Source organism: Acipenser ruthenus, chromosome 6, assembly GCF_902713425.1.
Source record: "Acipenser ruthenus chromosome 6, fAciRut3.2 maternal haplotype, whole genome shotgun sequence".
NCBI lineage: Eukaryota > Metazoa > Chordata > Actinopteri > Acipenseriformes > Acipenseridae > Acipenser > Acipenser ruthenus.
The window spans coordinates 2,284,898-2,307,695 of record NC_081194.1 but is presented as its reverse complement, the minus strand read 5'-3'; the positions used below and the strand labels follow the sequence as shown (position 1 = coordinate 2,307,695).

The window sequence follows — 22,798 nt, the reverse complement described above, 5'->3', positions numbered from 1 at the left end:
AGATGAACCCAGCAAGTTAAAGCCAACTCTTATCTTGGTTCCAAAATAATCTTCTTAATAGATTTCTTAGCTGGGTAGATTGAGCCACAGGGCTATATTAAGACAAACGCCAACAGATACATACAAAATAGGCCCTTCACTGTAATGGCTTATAAACCGTTATCAACTATGCATAATTTGCTTGAATGCAGACTTGGATGGGGGCCCTATAGATGTTATATTTGAGAAAGCCAGGCTAGGACAGCATGGCAAAATATTTAAGTGTCTACCTGGTAGGGGAGTGCTGATACTTGTACTTGTACTAAGAAGTATTTATTGTCAGATATTCAATAAATCCATTCATTAGTGTGTTGATTTCAGAACAAGAAAAGCTGTCCTTCCCTATTTCTCAAGGTGGTTGAAGAATGCAGTATGCAGTAGCATAGAGTGAAAACAATAGACTAGGAAAACACAATTATTTTCGAACAAACACTGTTTTTGTTCCTGTAACAGAATGTTTACACGGCTGTATCAAAAAGAACGCATGCAAATGAAAAAAACGCATCTGTGCCAAGCAAAGCACGAACATTCTACTGTGCAGTAGTGTGTCCGTCTCCCTTGTTTGTAACTGCATTTTTATTTCTTTAGTGTTGAACTAGGCTCACTGACCTTGCATTGCATGTAACAGTTTATAAAATGTAATGCAGTAAAGCTTCATTTGTCCACATTGTCTTGAGAAAACCCCTTTAGTCATGATCGTCCCTTGGGTGTTGGCCTCTACTTAAAAGACTTGAACCATTGATTGTCCAAGTCTTGTGATTAACAACATCCGTACAGTTTCCATACACTCCCAGCCACCATTCTGGGTGGCATTCCTAGGGATTCCAGTACAGTAAATTGCCCAGCACATCCCCACGCCCGCTCCTCTGGGGCAGTGATAACTTGACCTGTTCTCTTCTCAAGATCCTGCAACAAGGAGCAGACAGGACCCACTATTTGTATGACAATTCTCATAAAAAAAGATTATAGTAGATTACAGTGGAATAGTCAATGATTATTATGGAATATTTATGTAGCAGCACCTGGTTACCGAAACAATATCTACACACAGCCAGTGTAATAATTCCAAAGGTTACCAGATTATGCTGTTGAAACCAAATAAATGAATGACTCCCTGTGCTCAGATTAGCTGAAACAACCCTAAGGCTGCTACCCACCAGACGAGATGCAGAAGCGAATCTATGCAGCAATGCAACAAAATAAATAGAACCTATACTTTCGATAAGTATCTTTCACACTACAGGCAACACAGGAGCAACACTGGAACAACACAACATAAATAGAACCTATACTTTCGATAAGTATCTTTCACACTACAGGCAACACAGGAGCAACACTGGAGCAACACAAAATAAATAGAACCTATACTTTCGATAAGTATCTTTCACACTACAGGCAACACAGGAGCAACACTGGAGCAACACAAAATAAATAGAACCTATACTTTCGATAAGTATCTTTCACACTACAGGCAACACAGGAGCAACACTGGAGCAACACAACATAAATAGAACCTATACTTTCGATAAGTATCTTTCACACTACAGGCAACACAGGAGCAACACTGGAACAACACAACATAAATAGAACCTATACTTTCGATAAGTATCTTTCACACTACAGGCAACACAGGAGCAACACTGGAACAACACAACATAAATAGAACCTATACTTTCGATAAGTATCTTTCACACTACAGGCAACACAGGAGCAACACTGGAACAACACAACATAAATAGAACCTATACTTTCGATAAGTATCTTTCACACTACAGGCAACACAGGAGCAACACTGGAACAACACAACATAAATAGAACCTATACTTTCGATAAGTATCTTTCACACTACAGGCAACACAGGAGCAACACTGGAACAACACAACATAAATAGGATTGAATCCTATTTTTTGCGATTTGTCATGTGACAACTGGGGAATTAACCAATCAGAGAACAGCTTCAATGCACGTGGTCCAGCAGGGTGAAGCAGTATGCAGAATGATGGAGGAAAAAACTAATACTTCACAATTATAAAGATACCGATTTGAAAGACAATATATGGAAGTCCATTTAGAAGGAACTGGATAAGCCTGGTGTGTATGATTTATTGCCATATATGTTGAAATCCCATCAGAAAAGACACTCATCATTTCCACATCATCTTGACGAATATGTACCAGTCTTGATCATAGTTTTGTCAATAGCAGTTGTATAGATCTGGCAGTTTTCAAACCTGTTGCATCGCCTCTGTGTCGCTTCTGGTGTGTGTGGTCGTGTCGCTGCGAAAGTATCTTGTCGCCCAGTTAAAAATGGCATCACGGCTCTGTGTGGCAGCCTTAATTAATATAGTACGAATAGTTTCAGTATGGTATTAGTATAGTACTGTAATGTGTTATGGGTTGAAATACTTCTTAAGGGCAATTAAGTTGCTTTGTCCCAGGTGAGTACAAATCTGAATTTTATTTGAATAATAAAGCATTAAGAATGTTATTACTTTTTTTTTTTTTTTTTAATGCATCCATCAATAGTCTTGAATGAATTATATTAAATAAATGAGTCCTGATTACATTTTTGGAGTGCTAGATGAATTGGATTTTGTATTAAAACAATAAGTGTGTATACTTTTAAGCTCTGTGATTAGAAAACTGTTGTTAATTGAGGAAAATTTTAAGTCCCGATGTTTCTATATAAAGAGGGGCATTTTGTATGATTCTTGGTTACTTTTTTCTTGTCTTCTACGGTGAGCAAATCTTAAACCCTTGTTTTAGTGTGCGTGTGCTGGGTGGGCTACAGTTTCAACTATACGTTTTGCACACAAGCAGTGGCGTACTATTTGAATCCTAGATATTCAACTGACAACCTTTTCTAGACTAGACACCGGAAAGCTGTCCACAATGCATAATAATGACCTGGCTGGATGCAAGCCCTAAAGGAACGCACGCGCCCCTGCCTGCACTAGAGCATTGTGGTTAAAATTCCAATCAGAGGAGACTCTGCTGGCTGTTAATGATACTTGCTCTCATAGATTCAAACTGTCTCCTAATCCCTGTTAATCTCTGTCGCTGCTAATTGACTGGAGGAATAAAGCTTTGTTTTGATCTCTGGTTAGTCCAGACAATGGCAGAGTCTTAAATCCAGACTGCAATGAGCTAATGAGCTGCTTCCTGTTTGGTGGCTGGAGAGTTGGACCCCTCGCGGCGCTCAGAAAACGAAGAGGGCAGACGAGAGCGGGATCAGTGGCGCTGTGATCCTATTGTGCAGCGCTGGGGAGACAAACTAATCTCCGGAAGTCGTGGGCACAGGTTGTTTGGGGGAGGGGGCTACCTCCCTGGGGACCATTCATATGTAAACATAAATGACAAACTGCCAAAAAAGAAAAGACAGAAAAAAAGAAGGAATGTTCCTTATAAGCAAATTGACATAAACAAGCAGCCTCCTAAACCCCAGTTGCTAAGAGATGGAGAGGCCCTAGACAAGTACCTGTAGATGACGCCATGTTGGTGGAGAAACATAAGCGCTGATGTGACCTCGGCTGCATAGAAGCGAGAGCGGGCTTCGTCGAACTTGCGTGAGCGCTGGATCTGGAACATGAGGTCTCCTCCATTCACGTACTCCATGACGAAGAAAAGCCGGTCCTGCCATAGAGGAGACACAAAAGGAGACAAGCAGTCATTGAGGACGCCTCTCTTCTCCCTCTCTCGGGTCTGGAGTGGGCTGAAAAGCGACAGCATGGTTTAGCGAAGGGATCTGCGTCAAAGGGACGCTGTGGAAACTCATTAAAAGAAAGAAGCCAACAAAATAAAGACAAGATGCACAAAGAAAAGATTCAGGAAAGGGCTCAGAGTTTCTTACCCCGCTTCTATCAGTTCTTTATTCTTTCTTTTTAAATGTTGTAAAGCTACCACTAATAGTCTTTTGCTTTATTAAGGAATGTTTGCTATTGCGTCTTTGCCTCACCCCATCTTTGAGAAGAAAGCAATGAAAGCATTTTTTTTTTAATGATAGGATACTGAACCATTGTACAAATGTAATGCTACAGGACGTATACTGTAAAATAGGGGTTCACTTTGCCTGAAAAAACCCTACTTATAAATGATAAATGTACTACTTGTATAGGGAATACATGGTGCAGGATTCTGAATCTATTCAATTACATTGCAGTTTTTTATACCAAAACTGGTGTATTTAATTTCATATTGGTGTATTTAAATTCAAGGAAAGCTGTGAAAGAATGGACTTTTCTACATTGTCTTAGCACTAGTAATGTCATGACAAGAACCTTTTCTTTTTTTTTGTGGTATTGTGCTTTTTTATACTTTAATTAATATGTTAGCTCACACCAATCACCGGTCCTGGAATTTCATGGGCATTACAGCCTCTTTTAGGAAAACTGCAATAGAATGGGAAGTTATTTTTTCATGTAAAGACAAATCATAGAACACAGCCATGTACAGCTGTAAAGACACTGGGGTCTATTCACCTGACCTTAACAATCATAGAACACAGCCATGTACAACTGTAAAGACACTGGGGTCTATTCACCTGACCTTAACAATCATAGAACACAGTCGTGTACAACTGTAAAGACACTGGGGTCTATTCACCTGACCTTAACAATCATAGAACACAGCCATGTACAATTGTAAAGACACTGGGGTCTATTCACCTGACCTTAAGAATCATAGAACACAGTCATGTACAGCTGTAAAGACACTGGGGTCTATTCACCTGACCTTAATCATAGAACACAGTCATGTATTATTGTATTATTGTATTATTAATATAGCCAGAGGTTGAAACAATGTGACACTGGAACTGAAACAGTTAGTGTTCAATGGACACCACTGTAGAGAATCAGCCGGGTGTCAATTATACCAAATTATACTCATCAAGCTACCCTGATGTCAAATGTATAAAGTTATGAATGAGTTACATAGAACTGGATAGAAAATGTTCCTTGTCCTATGTGGAATGCACACTTAAACAGTTTAAAAAGACAGCATACCACAGGTTATATAAGTGTCCTACATGCAGGCTACAGTACACAAAAACAAAACAAAGCAAAACAAAACTATGAGAAGAAATGAAGGTGTAAAAACTGCAATGGATGGAAATCTGAACTCTAACAAGCGTAAAAGAAACCCTTTCCCTCCGAGTTGCTATAATGCAATCTGTTTTGGCAATCGCACTTTTTTCTAATTTCACTATTATACAAACGTCTGAGTACTGACAGACACAAGCTTGGAACACCCTGCATTATAAAATACACAAGAAGCTTAAACCTGATGATATCAAATCAGGCCCATAAGTGGGGGCATTTGTACTTTTCTTTTGTTAGTTTTTTTTTTTTTTTTTTAAATCAAGTTTCCAATTTTGTTTGGTACAACAATAAAAAAATGATATGCTTACATTCAATACCAAAACCATAAAGTCTTGAATATCAAAACCATAAAGTCTTTAAGTCTTGTCAAACTTTTTAACAGAAACAGAAATACAGACAATAGGCAGCAGTCACCTACTTACTTCAACATGACATATTGCTGCGGTCAGACACATTCATATTTCAATACTTTCCTTTTTTTATTTATCAAATGTTTTACATTTCTAACCATGTATTTTATTGCATATTCAATGTAATCAATCCCTACAGATTACATATAGTTTAAAATAAATAAAATGATGCCTAGATCAAAAAAGCAGTTAACCTCAAACTATTTATGAAGCAGATTCTTATCACTTTTGACCATCTGAAAAAGCTGGATACATTTATTATTATGCAAACGCTGCAGATTACTTAAGTGTCCAAAAATCCACCTCGACTTGTACAAATATCTTTATTTTTTGTCTGAAATTGAATTTAAAACAGGATGTTTAAATAGTTTGTTTAAAACGTGCCTAGAATTACAGGCAGTCCCACCCCAATCCAATAAACATTTCCTGCTTCTAATTAGAATTGTACAGCTATTCCCCCGCCTGGCTGGCTGCAGGACTGGAGTGGAACTGGAAGCATGCTACTCAATCGCAGGGGACAGTCCTTCACTACACAAACACTAAATCCTAAAATTCTAGCTGATGCAAAACGTTTGGCCACAGCTGTAAAGGGATTGTTCAAGCTTTTTTTACATTACAAAATAAACGTGGCCCACTCCTCCTTAAATGTGCTTTACTTGCTCTTATCTGCTCCCTATTTTACTGCATTTAATACTGTACTTTACAGTACTGTAATCTGTCACAAGTGTTATTTAATCTGTAGTATTTTGTATTTAATTATATCCTGATGTAACTATCACTGACACTGTCATCTGCTCAGTTATTGAATCGTATTTTGTCATATACTTGTACTTGCTAGAACTGAAGTCATTGTATTTTATCTTGCTCTTAATTGTAATAATACTTGTACTGTGATTCTTGAAATTTATTTTTGTTCATGACCATAAGTCGCTCTGGATAAGGGCATCTGCTAAGAAATAAATAAATAAAATAAAAAATATAGGCACCTTTTCTTTTTATAACTGTAATGTTCCTGCTTTTGTGCAGCAAAATATCGCAATCATTGATTTTCATATTCCTGTATTATTATTATTATTATTATTATTATTATTATTATTATTATTATTATAGTTATTAGAAAACTACAGATAGGCACCATGGAAGTTTCCCCAGAACTCTCTATTGTCTGCACCCTACTATTAAGTTGTTTTTCCTCCCTTGAATAAAGGCTGCCAGCTTTTTCCTACTGACGAAAGACCTTAAAATAAAACTTGTTGTAACAATTGTGACAAATCATGTCGAATTGATGGTGATTATGTGATGAGGAAGAGGTGACCAACAAACTTCACTTTGTGACACAAGAAAGATCCAAACCTGGGCTAGTGCATTAACTCACTGTGCCCCGGCACTAATCAAACTGATAAGACCTTTTATCATGTGTCAAATACATGTATCTGCAATACTGAATATCCTTCCTGTTGTCACACTAGGGCAGGTACTCCTCTTCTTTCTTCTTGAACTATAGCGGTACAGTACATATTGTTAGTGGGGTTTTAAAGTGTTTTTTGTATAGAGGTACAGATTTTTCTTGTGGTTAACGACACTGCTTTCCGTTTCACCTGTGTTACAGCATCAGCAGTTAGAAGGTTCGTTAGGGAGGATATGGTGGACGTTTAAAAAAGAAACGTTTGATTTGAAGCAGTAAATAGATCGAAGTCAATGTTTTTAAGCAAGTAAACAATTTGTCCTTTGACATTATAAGCTACAGTACTAGAGACTTGAGAATGTGAGTCTCCCACACAATTAATGCCAATTTAAATATACACTACTTTCCAGTTATTGGGGCACTGTATTGTTGGGGGAAACGGTATGTCTATGATTGCAAAAAAAATAAATAAATAAAAACTGAATTGTTCTCAGGAAGCAGAATAATTATTCTAAGGATATTTAACCTTTCTGGGGGACAATGCTTTTATTTATACTATATATTTTCACGTATTCTAAACACTATTGGTTTTGAACACTCAGGAATGATTTACCAAGCTTTTTATCAAACAATAATTACAAAATATAGGCTTTACTGTATTCAATGTAGGCAAGGTTTATAGTCTTTATTTTCTCCATCTAAATAATTAAATGGTATATAAAGACCTTTTTATTTTATTGTGTTACGTGTTCCCATGTGTTGCTACAACTGTTTAAGTAAGGTGTGTGTATTGTTTTAAATTTTTTTTTTTTCTTTACAATTTGATCACTTTTTAAAATTTTTACATTGCATTCCCTGCCTCAAGATGGCTTCACATGTACCCGCATGGACCTCTCAGAACTACATTTTCCAATCATCCTCCTGCTCACATATGTAACTGAGATGGATTTACCAGTGAGCAGGAGGATGATGGGCAATGTAGTTCTGACAGGTCCATGCGTGTCTTGAGGCAGGGAACGCAATTTAAAAGTTTAAAAAGTGGTCAAATGACCTCAAACAAGAACACAATATATGCTTTACTGAATTCAGTTTAGGCAGATTGGACTAAATCGATGACCAGACATTTTAATCATTTCAAACTACCTGGTAGCACTTAAGATTGCAGGGGCATACGTAACACAGAACACCATGGCAACAACTGGGTTATACCAATGCAGGGGCAGACATAACACAGACACCATGGCAACAACTGGGTTATACCAATGCAGGGGCAGGCATAACACAGACACCATGGCAACAACTGGGTTATACCAATGCAGGGGCAGACATAACACAGACACCATGGCAACAACTGGGTTATACCAATGCAGGGGCAGACATAACACAGACACCATGGCAACAACTGGGTTATACCAATGCAGGGGCAGACATAACACAGACACCATGGCAACAACTGGGTTATACCAATGCAGGGGCAGACATAACACAGACACCATGGCAACAACTGGGTTATACCAATGCAGGGGCAGGCATAACACAGACACCATGGCAACAACTGGGTTATACCAATGCAGGGGCAGGCATAACACAGACACCATGGCAACAACTGGGTTATACCAATACAGGGGCAGAAATAACACAAAACACCATGGCAACAACTGGGTTATACCAATGCAGGGGCAGACATAACACAGAACACCATGGCAATAACTGGGTTATACCAATGCAGGGGCAGACATAACACAGACACCATGGCAACAACTGGGTTATACCAATGCAGGGGCAGACATAACACAGAACACCATGGCAACAACTGGGTTATACCAATGCAGGGGCAGACATAACACAGACACCATGGCAACAACTGGGTTATACCAATGCAGGGGCAGACATAACACAGACACCATGGCAACAACGGGGTTATACCAATGCAGGGGCAGACATAACACAGAACACCATGGCAATAACTGGGTTATACCAATGCAGGGGCAGACATAACACTGAACACCATGGCAACAACTGGGTTATACCAATGCAGGGGCAGACATAACACAGACACCATGGCAACAACTGGGTTATACCAATGCAGGGGCAGACATAACACAGAACACCATGGCAACAACTGGGTTATACCAATGCAGGGGCAGACATAACACAGACACCATGGCAACAACTGGGTTATACCAATGGTTACTGCTCTTGCATGGCAACTGCTGTTGGGATAAGTGTGTAATTACTCAGATATAACCAGTGTCATGCTGTTACCATTGAATTACATCAGGTAACAAGCTGCTGTTCACAAGGCCATGTAATTACACAGTAGTTACTGAGTAAGAGCTAGAATCATATGTAATTACTAGGTATTACAATGTAATTACATCACTATTCATGACCTGTAATCTAAAGTGCTGCAAACTAATCTGTGCAATTTACTGAAGTATTCCTGATCAATTCAAACCTCTAGTCTATAATGTGATACTAGATCTAGGTTAGACTAAGGGCAATGTGTCTGTATGTTTCTGTGCATCTGTGTTTGATGTTTGAATATCGTGGTTGTCAGCTGCCAGTCCTGGTTTCGTTGAAGGCTTGCTGTGTGGTACACGGTGGGGTCAGCTAGTTGTTCTAGGCTTCAGGATAAACATTCTTGAATGAGATCCAGGCCCACACACACAATACATTCTGCACAAAAATTATAATGATTTCCTGCTGTTATCAACATCACAAACAAAGCTACCTTTTTTTGCCAGGAAAAGGGCAAAGTGTGGTGTAGAAAAAAAGATAAGAATTGATTGTAGCACTGGTGATTATCAGCATGTTTCAGTACAGGGGAGTTGGAATCGATTGATTGTAGCACTGGTGATTATCAGCATGTTTCAGTACAGGGGAGTTGGAATCGATGTATTGTAGCACTGGTGATTATCAGCATGTTTCAGTACAGGGGAGTTGGAATCGATTGATTGTAGCACTGGTGATTATCAGCATGTTTCAGTACAGGGGAGTTGGAATCGATTGATTGTAGCATTGGTGATTATCAGCATGTTTCAGTACAGGGGAGTTGGAATCGATTGATTGTAGCATTGGTGATTATCAGCATGTTTCAGTACAGGGGAGTTGGAATCGATTGATTGTAGCACTGGTGATTATCAGCATGTTTCAGTACAGGGGAGTTGGAATCGATTGATTGTAGCACTGGTGATTATCAGCATGTTTCAGTACAGGGGAGTTGGAATCGATTGATTGTAGCACTGGTGATTATCAGCATGTTTCAGTACAGGGGAGTTGGAATCGATTATTTTGGATGCTCTATGTGTTTATGAACTGGATCAAGATGGCCGTATCCCAATAGCTTTATTTTTTTTAAACTTTGACCATGTCTAACTCTAAATGTTGTTATCATTGTTTATCGGTGGAAAGATTATGATTCTTATATGTATGCTGAAAAACAAGAATTATAAATATTTTTTTTTCTTTTCTACAAAAAAATGCTGATGCTATTAACAGTATTATTAAGCTTTCTTTTCATTAATTTTACTTCAATTAGTAGCCTAAAGCACTTAGTCACGATGGAAGAACATACAGTATGATATAAATGCCTCTACAGCAAATAAGTTTAATACAGACGTGCTCAAATTTGTTGGTACTCATTGATATAATGCTTCATTCCTCCTGAAAAGTAATGAAATTAAAATCTATTTTATCATGTATACTTGCATGCCTTTGGTATGTCATAGAATAAAGCAAAGAAGCTGTGAAAAGAGATGAATTATTGCTTATTCTACAAAGATATTCTAAAATGGCCTGGACACATTTGTTGGTACCCCATAGAAAAGATAATAAATAATTGGATTATAGTGATATTTCAAACTAATTAGTTTCTTTAATTAGTATCACACATGTCTCCAATCTTGTAATCAGTCATTCAGCCTATTTAAATGGAGAAAAGTAGTCACTGTGCTGTTTGGTATCATTGTGTGCACCACACTGAACATGGACCAGAGAAAGCAAAGGAGAGAGTTGTCTGAGGAGATCAGAAAGAAAATAATAGACAAGCATGGTAAAGGTAAAGGCTACAAGACCATCTCCAAGCAGCCTGATGTTCCTGTGACAACAGTTGCAAATATTATTAAGAAGTTTAAGGTCCATGGAACTGTAGCCAACCTCCCTGGGCGCGGCTGCTAGAGGAAAATCGACCCCAGATTGAACAGAAGGATAGTGCGAATGGTATAAAAGGAACCAAGGATAACTGCCAAAGAGATACAAGCTGAACTCCAAGGTGAAGGTACGTCAGTTTCTGATCGCACCATCCATCGCTTTTTGAGCGAAAGTGGGCTCCATGGAAGAAGACCCAGGAGGACTCCACTTTTGAAAGAAAAACATAAAAAAGCCAGACTGGAATTTGCTAAAATGCATATTGACAAGCCACAATCCTTCTGGGAGAATGTCCTTTGGACAGATGAGTCAAAACTGGAGCTTTTTGGCAAGTCACATCAGCTCTATGTTCACAGACGAAAAAATGAAGCTTTCAAAGAAAAGAACACCATACCTACAGTGAAACATGGAGGAGGCTCGGTTATGTTTTGGGGCTGCTTTGATGCGCCTGGCACAGGGTGCCTTGAATCTGTGCAGGGCACAATGAAATCTCAAGACTATCAAGGCATTCTGGAGCGAAACGTACTGCCCAGTGTCAGAAAGCTCTGTCTCAGTCACAGGTCATGGGTCCTCCAACAGGATAATGACCCAAAACACACAGCTAAAAGCACCCAAGAATGGATAAGAACAAAACATTGGACTATTCTGAAGTGGCCTTCTATGAGTCCTGATCTGAATCTTATCGAACATCTATGGAAAGAGCTGAAACTTGCAGTCTGGAGAAGGCACCCATCAAACCCGAGACAGATGGAGCAGTTTGCTCAGGAAGAGTGGACCAAACTACCTGTTAACAGGTGCAGAAGTCTCATTGAGAGCTACAGAAAACGTTTGATTGCAGTGATTGCCTCTAAAGGTTGTGCAACAAAATATTAGGTTAGCGGTCCCATCATTTTTGTCCATGCCATTTTCATTTGTTTTCTTATTTACAATATTATGTTGAATAAAAAATCAAAAGCAAAGTCTGATTTCTATTAAATATGGAATAAACAATGGTGGATGCCAATTACTTTTGTCAGTTTCAAGTTATTTCAGAGAAAATTGTGCATTCTTCGTTTTTTGTGGAGGGGTACCAACAAATTTGAGCATGTCTGTACGTTATTATGAATGCTATATAGGAGTAAATGAGGGAAACTCTTCTTGTAACCGTTTCCAAGTAACTTTAAGGGATTTCTGCTGGTCTTTTTCACAAAGCTGCTGTTCAAAGCAGAGCCACACAGCCGTAAGAAACTCAACAGGGCTGCTTCACATCTCCAAACAGGTGACCTCTTATGAGAGAAAACTGGTCTCGACCCAATACATGCACCACCATATCCAATACATGTACCACTATACCCAATACATGCACCACCATATCTAATACATGCACCACCATATCCAATACATGTACCACCATATCCAATACATGTACCACTATACCCAATACATGCACCACCATATCCAAGACATGTACCACTATACACAATACATGCACCACCATATCTAATACATGCACCACCATATCCAATACATGCACCACCATATCCAATACATGCACCACCATATCCAAGACATGTACCACAATACCCAATACATGCACCACCATATCCAATACATGCACCACCATATCCAATACATGCACCACCATATCCAAGACATGTACCACTATACCCAATACATGCACCACCATATCTAATACATGCACCACCATATCCAATACATGTATCACTATACCCAATACATGCACCACCATATCCAATACATGTACCACTATACCCAATACATGTACCACTATACCCAATACATGCACCACCATATCCAATACATGTATCACTATACCCAATACATGCACCACCATATCCAATACATGTACCACTATACCCAATACATGTACCACTATACCCAATACATGCACCACCATATCCAATACATGTATCACTATACCCAATACATGCACCACCATATCCAATACATGTACCACTATACCCAATACATGTACCACTATACCCAATACATGCACCACCATATCCAATACATGTACCACTATACCCAATACATGTACCACTATACCCAATATATGCACCACTATACCCAATACATGTACCACTATACCCAATACATGCACCACCATACCCAATACATGTACCACTATACCCAATACATGTACCACCATATCCAATACATGTACCACTATACCCAATACATGCACCACCATATCCAATACATGCACCACCATATCCAATACATGTACCACTATACCCAATACATGTACCACCATATCCAATACATGTACCACTATACCCAATACATGCACCACCATATCCAATACATGTACCACTATTCCCAATACATGTACCACCATATCCAATACATGTACCACTATACCCAATACATGCACCACCATATCCAATACATGTACCACTATACCCAATACATGCACCACCATATCCAATACATGTACCACTATACCCAATACATGCACCAACTGTATTAAAACTATTTCAATTCCGCAAACAATTCTCACATGTTCCTTCAGGACAAACATTTTCTTTCTGTGTTTTGAAATTTATTTAAACCAAGAGGTTTTATAGTGGTTCTGAATGTCTTCCAACAGCCCTCATTATAGCCTGCTTTCCGGCTGTGTTAAATGCTTTTGATGAAGAGTTGAAGAGTGACGGATTGATAAATGAAGCGTCTGTTCTAACCTAAACACGTTGCTGCTCGGAAGACAATGACCGGTACAATACAATGTGGTATCTGCATCACTGCTACCAGGTGGCACACACACACAGTGGCCAGAAATAGCTGTCCACAATCCACATGGTAAAACAATTAACAAATGCTTAAAAGATCAACAAAAAATGCCTTTGAAAATGTCAAAGGAGGGCTTCTGGTGGATAAACTCGATAACCCACAAACATTTCAGTTTTTAAAAAACAATAGTATTTTTTAATTAAGCAAGTATACTGTAGGTTATCTAAAGAAAATTTAAAAGTGTGTTAACAAGTTTTTCCAGGAAAGCCATCAATTAGTAAACAGGCCTCAAAGCACTGAGCCTAAACCCCCCATCTCATTCATAAAGGTCTCTGCAGTGGAAACTTAATTGTCAAAAAACATGTCAATTGCACTTTTTTTCCCTCCAGTGTGCCATTTGCATCTCTTTGTCATGAGGGGAGCTAAGCCTTCCGATCTCAGCGAGTGGTTTACATGTTGCGCAAGGCTCAGATTTACCCCAGCGGATTTGACCTGCTTAGAAACCACGACTTCGGCAGCCTGTGCTCTACTACTGGCTGCATTTGCTGCAACAGGGTTCTCAGGCAGATGAACTCCAGATTAAGAGAGTGTTTGTTTTTTAACACTATTAAGATTAAGGGGGTCCCATGAGTCAGGCCGCATGCATATTTGTTATTATTGGTCGTCTCTGTATTTCTTTCAGGTGTGAAATGTCTTTAAGCAAAGAGGATCAAATACAGATCGATGTGTGGTGCAGACAGTCAACAGGGTATGTTCATCCGATTTAACAAGGAACATCTTAATTACATAAGTACTTAAGAAAGGTTTGGGGACGAGAAAAGGCTGTTCCCCCCATCAAGGTTCGTCCCTTGTTAGCACACCATTCGCCCCTATTAGGGCGAACTTCTTTAAAAAGCACAGAATCTTGTCTTTTTTTTAAATGCTCCCAGTGTTTTAGATAACTACGATGTTACCTGGTAGGCTATTCCACGCATTTATAAATCTCTGTGTAAAAAACAGTGCTAAGTGTTCAGTTGTTGATCATGCCGACAGTGGTTTAACAGATGATTTAATAGAAGCGAGAAATGATTTACAAAGGAAGAAGAAGAAGAAGAAGAAGAAGAAGAAGAAGAAGAAGAAGAAGAAGAAGAAGAAGAATTGAACAGTACTCCAAAATCTGGTGTACTGAGTCACAGAACCTGGTGTACCCTTGCCTACTTATTGGCAGCATTAGAGACTGCCAGCTGGCAACCACACTGACTACTTTGACAGGCTATGAATGATTCTCAATGCATAATTGCAGCAACAGGCAGCCCTGCAAGTGCCAGAGCCCAATGTCAGGCAGGAAGGGATATTTCTGCACCTGATCTCAGGACAAGCACAAACGCCTGAAACCTGGTGAGCTCTGAGGATGCTGCTCAGATACATGGAGGTCTGTTTAATCTACTGTAGGTTTCAAATCCCAGCAGCTGCTAGGCTCTGTCCCAGTTTTACTCTTCCACAGCTGCTATAGTCTGATCGATATTCTTCTCTGCCATCACATTGCATACTTCACATTTCTTTTTAAAAATACATTCCTACTTGTTTTCATGTCTTTACTCCCCAATACATTTCCCTTCCCCTAGGCTTAGTTATCTGTAACTTGCTGTACCGAAGCCTGTTGTGTTCTGAATATCAGCATACTATGAGTTCCGTCTTTCGGGTGAGACGTAATTGTAAGTGACTCTGCAGCTGATGCATAGTTCACACACCCTAGTCTCTGTTAGTCGCCTTGGATAAAGGTGTCTGCTAAATAAACAAACAAAAAAAAGGCTGCTGTAAAAACAAATAAATAAAAAATATAACAGGTTACAGTGCGTTCTGTTGCACAAACCAGTACAGCATGCGCAGGGGGGGTGTAAGTACAACCTAACAAGGAGCAGACCTGTGAGAGCGATTGAAGAGAATTACATTGGGCAGCTCCAGAAGAGCCAAACCATTTCTACTCTGTGACATATTATTATCCGGTTTTACTTCAAAGCTGATTTCAAACAATACAAACAGGTTGCACAAGGAAGTAACTGCATGCATGGCTTTATTATGGAAAAGATGTGACGTAAATCGCTTGAAGTTTGCAAAGGTGATTAATAGTAGAGCCCGAGGGGAGATTCAGGATTATCATACCGTTCCACTCACACCCTCATGCACTGACAGATAAAGTACAGAAATTTCCATTGCTGGGAGATGAAAGACGGCTCATATAGATATAAATATTTTTTCCATTCATCTCCACAGTAGACATTTTGTTTCTAGGTGCCTTGTCAGACAAGCTGTCACACAGCAGGGAGAGATTAAGGGAACTAACCCATTTTGAAGGTGGCATTTTTTTTTTTTTTTTTACTGGAGCAATCTAGGTAAAGTACCTTGCTCAAGGGTACAGCAGCAGTGTCCCCCACGTGCGACTGAACCCATGACCCTCCGGTCAAGAGTCCAGAGCCCTAACCCACACTGCCGCCCTGTATATTCACTTTATAAAGAAAAACCTATTGATTTTCTTACAGTTGCAGCAAAGAGGAGAGGCTTTCATTTGGTTCAAAACAAAAGTCATTTTCCTAAAAGGTACAGCCTTGAAAGAATAAAATCTTTTTTTTTTTTTTGTACAATCCACTAGCTTTCATTTTACATGTGTCACTATGTCTGAAAAATGCTTAAGATGGCACTGAATGCCACTACTTACCACTCTACAGCCTGGTGCTGTAACCACTTTTTTTACATTTGCAAGAGGATTAAATAATATGACTAAAGTAACTTCTACATAAAGTGTTATTGTTTACCTTAAATTCAAAAAGGATTCCCACTTAGCGCATAGCACCCCCTGGTGTCGGAATACTGTAATGACTCTTACATGTTTTAAAAGAGCAATTATCTTTAAAGCTAAGAACCAAGCATACTTCTACTGTCAGAAAATGCAACATCTACCCACCTTCTAGCAATGAGAGAGAGAGAGAGAGAGAGAGAGAGAGAGAGAGAGAGAGAGAGAGAGAGAGAGAGAGAGAGAGTCCTCAGCATTGCTCTCTTGAAACATGTCAATGCTTTATAAAAGATTCCCACGTTCTCAAGTGCTGGGGTCAGCCAATGACAACAGCTCCCCTCTCCTGACTCCACAGCAAGCGCTGTACCAGGGGTCATCCGAGTGGGAAAGTCTGCAGGAGCCATCCTAGCATCTGCCTAGAGAATTAGACTCTTGCTTTCTCTACTGAAATAATACTGCACGCAGTCTGGAAACACATTAACAGACTGAGTCACTTGTACTCTTTTAAACTTAAATGTTAAACATATAATTAGTGCCTAATCAATAAAAGTAATTGATTTCACGGTGTACTGAAGAGCTTAGCAGCATGTGTCCAGGGGCCCTTCCTTTCTTCTTTTTTTTTTTTTGAAGTTGTAGGAAATAAAAAAAAAGGAAAGGGGAACATTTTATGACTACTACTGTTTAAATTTAAAAAATACTTTTGCATGAAACAACATTATTTCTGTATTCAATGTCAGCCCTCCTTTTTAAAGATTCTGTTCCATGTCAGCCTTCCTTTTTAAAGATTCTGTTCCATGTCAGCCCTCCTTTTTAAAGATGCTGTTCCATGTCAGCCCTCCTTTTTAAAGATGCTGTTCCATGTCAGCCCTCCTTTTTAAAGATGCTGTTCCATGTCAGCCTTCCTTTTTAAAGATTCTGTTCCATGTCAGCCTTCCTTTTTAAAGATGCTGTTCCATGTCAGCCCTCCTTTTTAAAGATTCTGTTCCATGTCAGCCCTCCTTTTTAAAGATTCTGTTCCATGTCAGCCTTCCTTTTTAAAGATGCTGTTCCATGTCAGCCCTCCTTTTTAAAGATTCTGTTCCATGTCAGCCCTCCTTTTTAAAGATTCTGTTCCATGTCAGCCCTCCTTTTTAAAGATTCTGTTCCATGTCAGCCCTCCTTTTTAAAGATTCTGTTCCATGTCAGCCTTCCTTTTTAAAGATGCTGTTCCATGTCAGCCCTCCTTTTTAAAGATTCTGTTCCATGTCAGCCTTCCTTTTTAAAGATGCTGTTCCATGTCAGCCCTCCTTTTTAAAGATGCTGTTCCATGTCAGCCTTCCTTTTTAAAGATGCTGTTCCATGTCAGCCTTCCTTTTTAAAGATGCTGTTCCATGTCAGCCCTCCTTTTTAAAGATGCTGTTCCATGTCAGCCCTCCTTTTTAAAGATTCTGTTCCATGTCAGCCCTCCTTTTTAAAGATTCTGTTCCATGTCAGCCCTCCTTTTTAAAGATTCTGTTCCATGTCAGCCTTCCTTTTTAAAGATGCTGTTCCATGTCAGCCCTCCTTTTTAAAGATTCTGTTCCATGTCAGCCTTCCTTTTTAAAGATGCTGTTCCATGTCAGCCCTCCTTTTTAAAGATGCTGTTCCATGTCAGCCTTCCTTTTTAAAGATGCTGTTCCATGTCAGCCTTCCTTTTTAAAGATGCTGTTCCATGTCAGCCCTCCTTTTTAAAGATGCTGTTCCATGTCAGCCCTCCTTTTTAAAGATTCTGTTCCATGTCAGCCCTCCTTTTTAAAGATTCTGTTCCATGTCAGCCCTCCTTTTTAAAGATTCTGTTCCATGTCAGCCCTCCTTTTTAAAGATTATGTTCCATGTCAGCCCTCCTTTTTAAAGATTCTGTTCCATGTCAGCCTTCCTTTTTAAAGATGCTGTTCCATGTCAGCCCTCCTTTTTAAAGATGCTGTTCCATGTCAGCCCTCCTTTTTAAAGATGCTGTTCCATGTCAGCCCTCCTTTTTAAAGATTCTGTTCCATGTCAGCCTTCCTTTTTAAAGATGCTGTTCCATGTCAGCCCTCCTTTTTAAAGATGCTGTTCCATGTCAGCCTTCCTTTTTAAAGATGCTGTTCCATGTCAGCCTTCCTTTTTAAAGATGCTGTTCCATGTCAGCCCTCCTTTTTAAAGATGCTGTTCCATGTCAGCCCTCCTTTTTAAAGATTCTGTTCCATGTCAGCCCTCCTTTTTAAAGATTCTGTTCCATGTCAGCCCTCCTTTTTAAAGATTCTGTTCCATGTCAGCCCTCCTTTTTAAAGATTATGTTCCATGTCAGCCCTCCTTTTTAAAGATTCTGTTCCATGTCAGCCTTCCTTTTTAAAGATGCTGTTCCATGTCAGCCCTCCTTTTTAAAGATTCTGTTCCATGTCAGCCTTCCTTTTTAAAGATGCTGTTCCATGTCAGCCCTCCTTTTTAAAGATGCTGTTCCATGTCAGCCTTCCTTTTTAAAGATGCTGTTCCATGTCAGCCTTCCTTTTTAAAGATGCTGTTCCATGTCAGCCCTCCTTTTTAAAGATGCTGTTCCATGTCAGCCCTCCTTTTTAAAGATTCTGTTCCATGTCAGCCCTCCTTTTTAAAGATGCTGTTCCATGTCAGCCCTCCTTTTTAAAGATGCTGTTCCATGTCAGCCCTCCTTTTTAAAGATTATGTTCCATGTCAGCCTTCCTTTTTAAAGATTCTGTTCCATGTCAGCCTTCCTTTTTAAAGATGCTGTTCCATTCAGCCCTCCTTTTTAAAGATTCTGTTCCATGTCAGCCCTCCTTTTTAAAGATTATGTTCCATGTCAGCCTTCCTTTTTAAAGATGCTGTTCCATGTCAGCCTTCCTTTTTAAAGATTCTGTTCCATGTCAGCCTTCCTTTTTAAAGATTCTGTTCCATGTCAGCCCTCCTTTTTAAAGATTATGTTCCATGTCAGCCTTCCTTTTTAAAGATGCTGTTCCATGTCAGCCTTCCTTTTTAAAGATTCTGTTCCATGTCAGCCTTCCTTTTTAAAGATTCTGTTCCATGTCAGCCCTCCTTTTTAAAGATGCTGTTCCATGTCAGCCCTCCTTTTTGAAACACAAATGAAGGTTCTGGTTTGTCACAATAGGATTCTTCCGACAAGCTCAAAGCAAGTTCATAACCCGATAAAGACAGATTTAAAAACAAAATGGTAATAACACAATATTGGATCAACAGAACCCAGAACCACCAAGAATGATGTCAAACACCATACAATAGTGAGGGAGAAAGAACAATCGAAATGTCATCGAAAGCTTCTTACTCTTCAAGCACTGGCCATTCCCTGAGAGTCGGGCATTCCTGTTTAAGTGATTAGCCAGCTTCTAACCCCGAGACACAGTGACTCACACAGCCAACGCGGTTCCCACAATGCGGGGTCCAGCCTGGGTCTGATGGACCCTGCCATACATCACTGCCAACTACAACAGTGCACCAGTGAGCTCAACAATGAGATCTTTTCTCAGCTGCTCAGTGTTCAGAAGTGAAACAAAAACAGGTTTGAGTTGCGGGGAGAAGATTAAATGAAATCCTCCAAGTCCTTTGTTGTTGTTGTTATTTTTTTTAATCCGCCTCATTGCCCCTGTGTTAGTGAAAGGGCAAAGGAAGTGGCAGTTAAGCAGCACTTCCCATTCATTCACTCACATGTCGCTGGGGCACCGTGGGGCTGCAGGGCCCAAAGGACTCTCAGGCTGGAGCCAAACAAAATTGCTTTGCATCCATATTGAGCCAGCTTTCATGCTGTCGGGTTATTCCAAGACAGAGGTGGACAAAGCTCTCCCACTGCAGGTCAACCGGCACTGAGCAGGCAGCTTGGCTTACCCGAACGGTACATGTATTCATACTAAAAGAGGCCAGCGAGGGGCAATTCTCCCAGTGCTGGAAGCTGGAGGTACGAGCTGGACGGGACAAAGCCTATAGCAGGTCTGCTTCACTGGGGCTAGGTGTGAGCCATGGCTATAGTTCAGACATGAGCAAATATGTATGTGTGTATTTATCCCTGTCACTGGAAGCTTCCTAGAGCTGTGGATGAGGATCCAGGAGATGCTGGTTTGAATCCAAATCTTTGACTCCCTGCCCCTCCTATCTGTAAATTGTGTAAGCACACCACGATATCACACTTAACCAGAATAAGTGTAACTTTAGAAAGCAAAACAACAAGATGAACTTTTGACTTCCCTATAACAAATATACTGTCTGTGTGCTTAAAGGTTTTGAATGTCGTGGGTTGTTTAAATGTAATCCTGCTGGTAGTTCACAGAGGCCATGGTAACCACTGGTTTTCTGTGCAATTGTCTGGTTCTGCATCTCATATCTCAGAGACACTGGAGACAACCATACAACGGCATCTCATATCTCAGAGACACACTTAGGATGCAGTGTGGTCCAGTGGTTAAAGTCCAGGGCTTGTAACCAGAAAGTCACCAGTTCAAATCCCACCTCTGCCACTGACTGACTCACTGTGTGACCCTGAACAAGTCTCTTAACCTCCTTGTGCTCCATCCTGCGGATGAGATGTTAAATCAATGACCTATTGTAAGTGACTCTGCATATAATGCATAGTTCACAGCCTAACTCTGTAAAGTGCTTTGCGATGGTGGTCCACTATGAAAGGCTCTATATAAAAAGAAATATATTATTATTATATTATTATACAATGGTATCTCATATCATCAAGAGCCACGTGATGCATCTCTAAGGGCGTCAAGACGCTAAACTACTCAAATAACAACGCAGCTCACCCCAGGCATTGCTACTGAAACCAGCAGACAGCCAATACATTGCACAATTTGTCTAGACCCATTTTATTGCTAAATCCTTAAACGTCTCCTGCCACGTCCCAAAATATGTTTCAGTGCTTTGAGAAGAAGAGGAGTCGGTTCTACCTGTAAGAACGTGGCCAGTCTGTACTCGCTTCAGGCTTGTATCACTCCTATCAGAAGCTGGCACGCTTCATGTGTACATTGGGAATTGCTGTGGCATAGTGAGGCAAACCAGCACAAGAGCGTAAAGGTCAATGCAGTGCTCCTCTATGACCGGGATTTGAACCTGTACGTTCCCAGTTGCAAGACTCACCTTGTAAAAAGCACTGCAGCATGGAGTGCAGGGTGAGTCATTTAGTCATTGGATACTGTATACAGTTTGACACAAAAAGTGTTGACAGTTCTAATGTTGAGCAACTTTTCCGTATCCAACGCTACAGTTTTGTGAAAGAGATGCGGAGCTTGATACAAGGAAAGTACGTTCTCTGTATTTAGCTGTTTAATATCATTTTCTTTCCTGTAATTTGTACTTGTTATTGAGGCAGAATATTAAGGTTATGTTTATTTCACTCATGTAGATTTTACCTGACAGGTGCATCTGTGATAAACCAGGAAAGTGACTTAATCCAGATCTGTGCTGTGAAATCTCCATAATAAGGCAGCAAACCGGAGAGGAAAAGCAGGTTCCAAGTTTTCAGTTTTCAGTGTCCAGACTGTGGTTTCTGAATGGATGAGGTACAATACTCATTGGCTTAAGCTAATTATCTCACATGCTGTTACGCTCTTAATCTCATTTTCTTATTAAGTGATTGTTAGCTAGATTGTAGATTTATTTTAATTACTTTAATGACTGATCTAATGGACTCTGTTGCGATCAAAAGCATCAAGAAACGGGAGTGTGGCGGAGTGTCCCGCCCCTATTTATTATTATTTGTATTTTTGTTTGCGGCACGGATAAAAGCGCCGCGTCTTTTGTTATTGTTTTTTATATTTATAATTTAAAAACCCTGTGAGGATGCATGACTGATCAGCTACTGATTATTTAACTAGCTGACAGTCATGCATCCTTACCACACGCGTGCAGACTATGGCCGAGGGGTAATAAGATAATTAACAGCTAGTTAACCCCTCGGCCAGAGTATAAGAACCTGCAGCTGTCCGTGCTGCAGGGTTGGGGTGTACAGAGAGGAGGTACGGGTTGTTTGCGAATGCAGCCCAAAGCCGGGTGGTAAACTCCATCTAAGGCTAAATACCGGCACGAGACCGATAGCCAACAAGTACCGTGAGGGAAAGTTGAAAAGAACTTTGAAGAGAGTTCAAGAGGGCTGGGATTCACCTCTTAACGGTTTCACGCCCTCTTGAACTCCTGTACTGCTTTAATTTCTCAAGCATGCCTTGTGCGTCTC

The 22,798-nt window shown here is 40.0% G+C and overlaps 1 protein-coding gene across 1 annotated transcript in view; it reads right to left on the bottom strand.

Annotated features, from left to right (window-relative positions):
- The window catches only part of LOC117411020 (protein kinase C epsilon type), a 171,778-nt gene that overhangs the window by 24,302 nt on the left and 124,678 nt on the right, over positions 1 to 22,798 (bottom strand). The window contains exon 11 of the mRNA XM_059024824.1: positions 3,518 to 3,672. Coding sequence (XP_058880807.1) covers positions 3,518 to 3,672 — 155 coding nt within the window. The remainder of the gene's footprint in view (positions 1 to 3,517; positions 3,673 to 22,798) is intronic.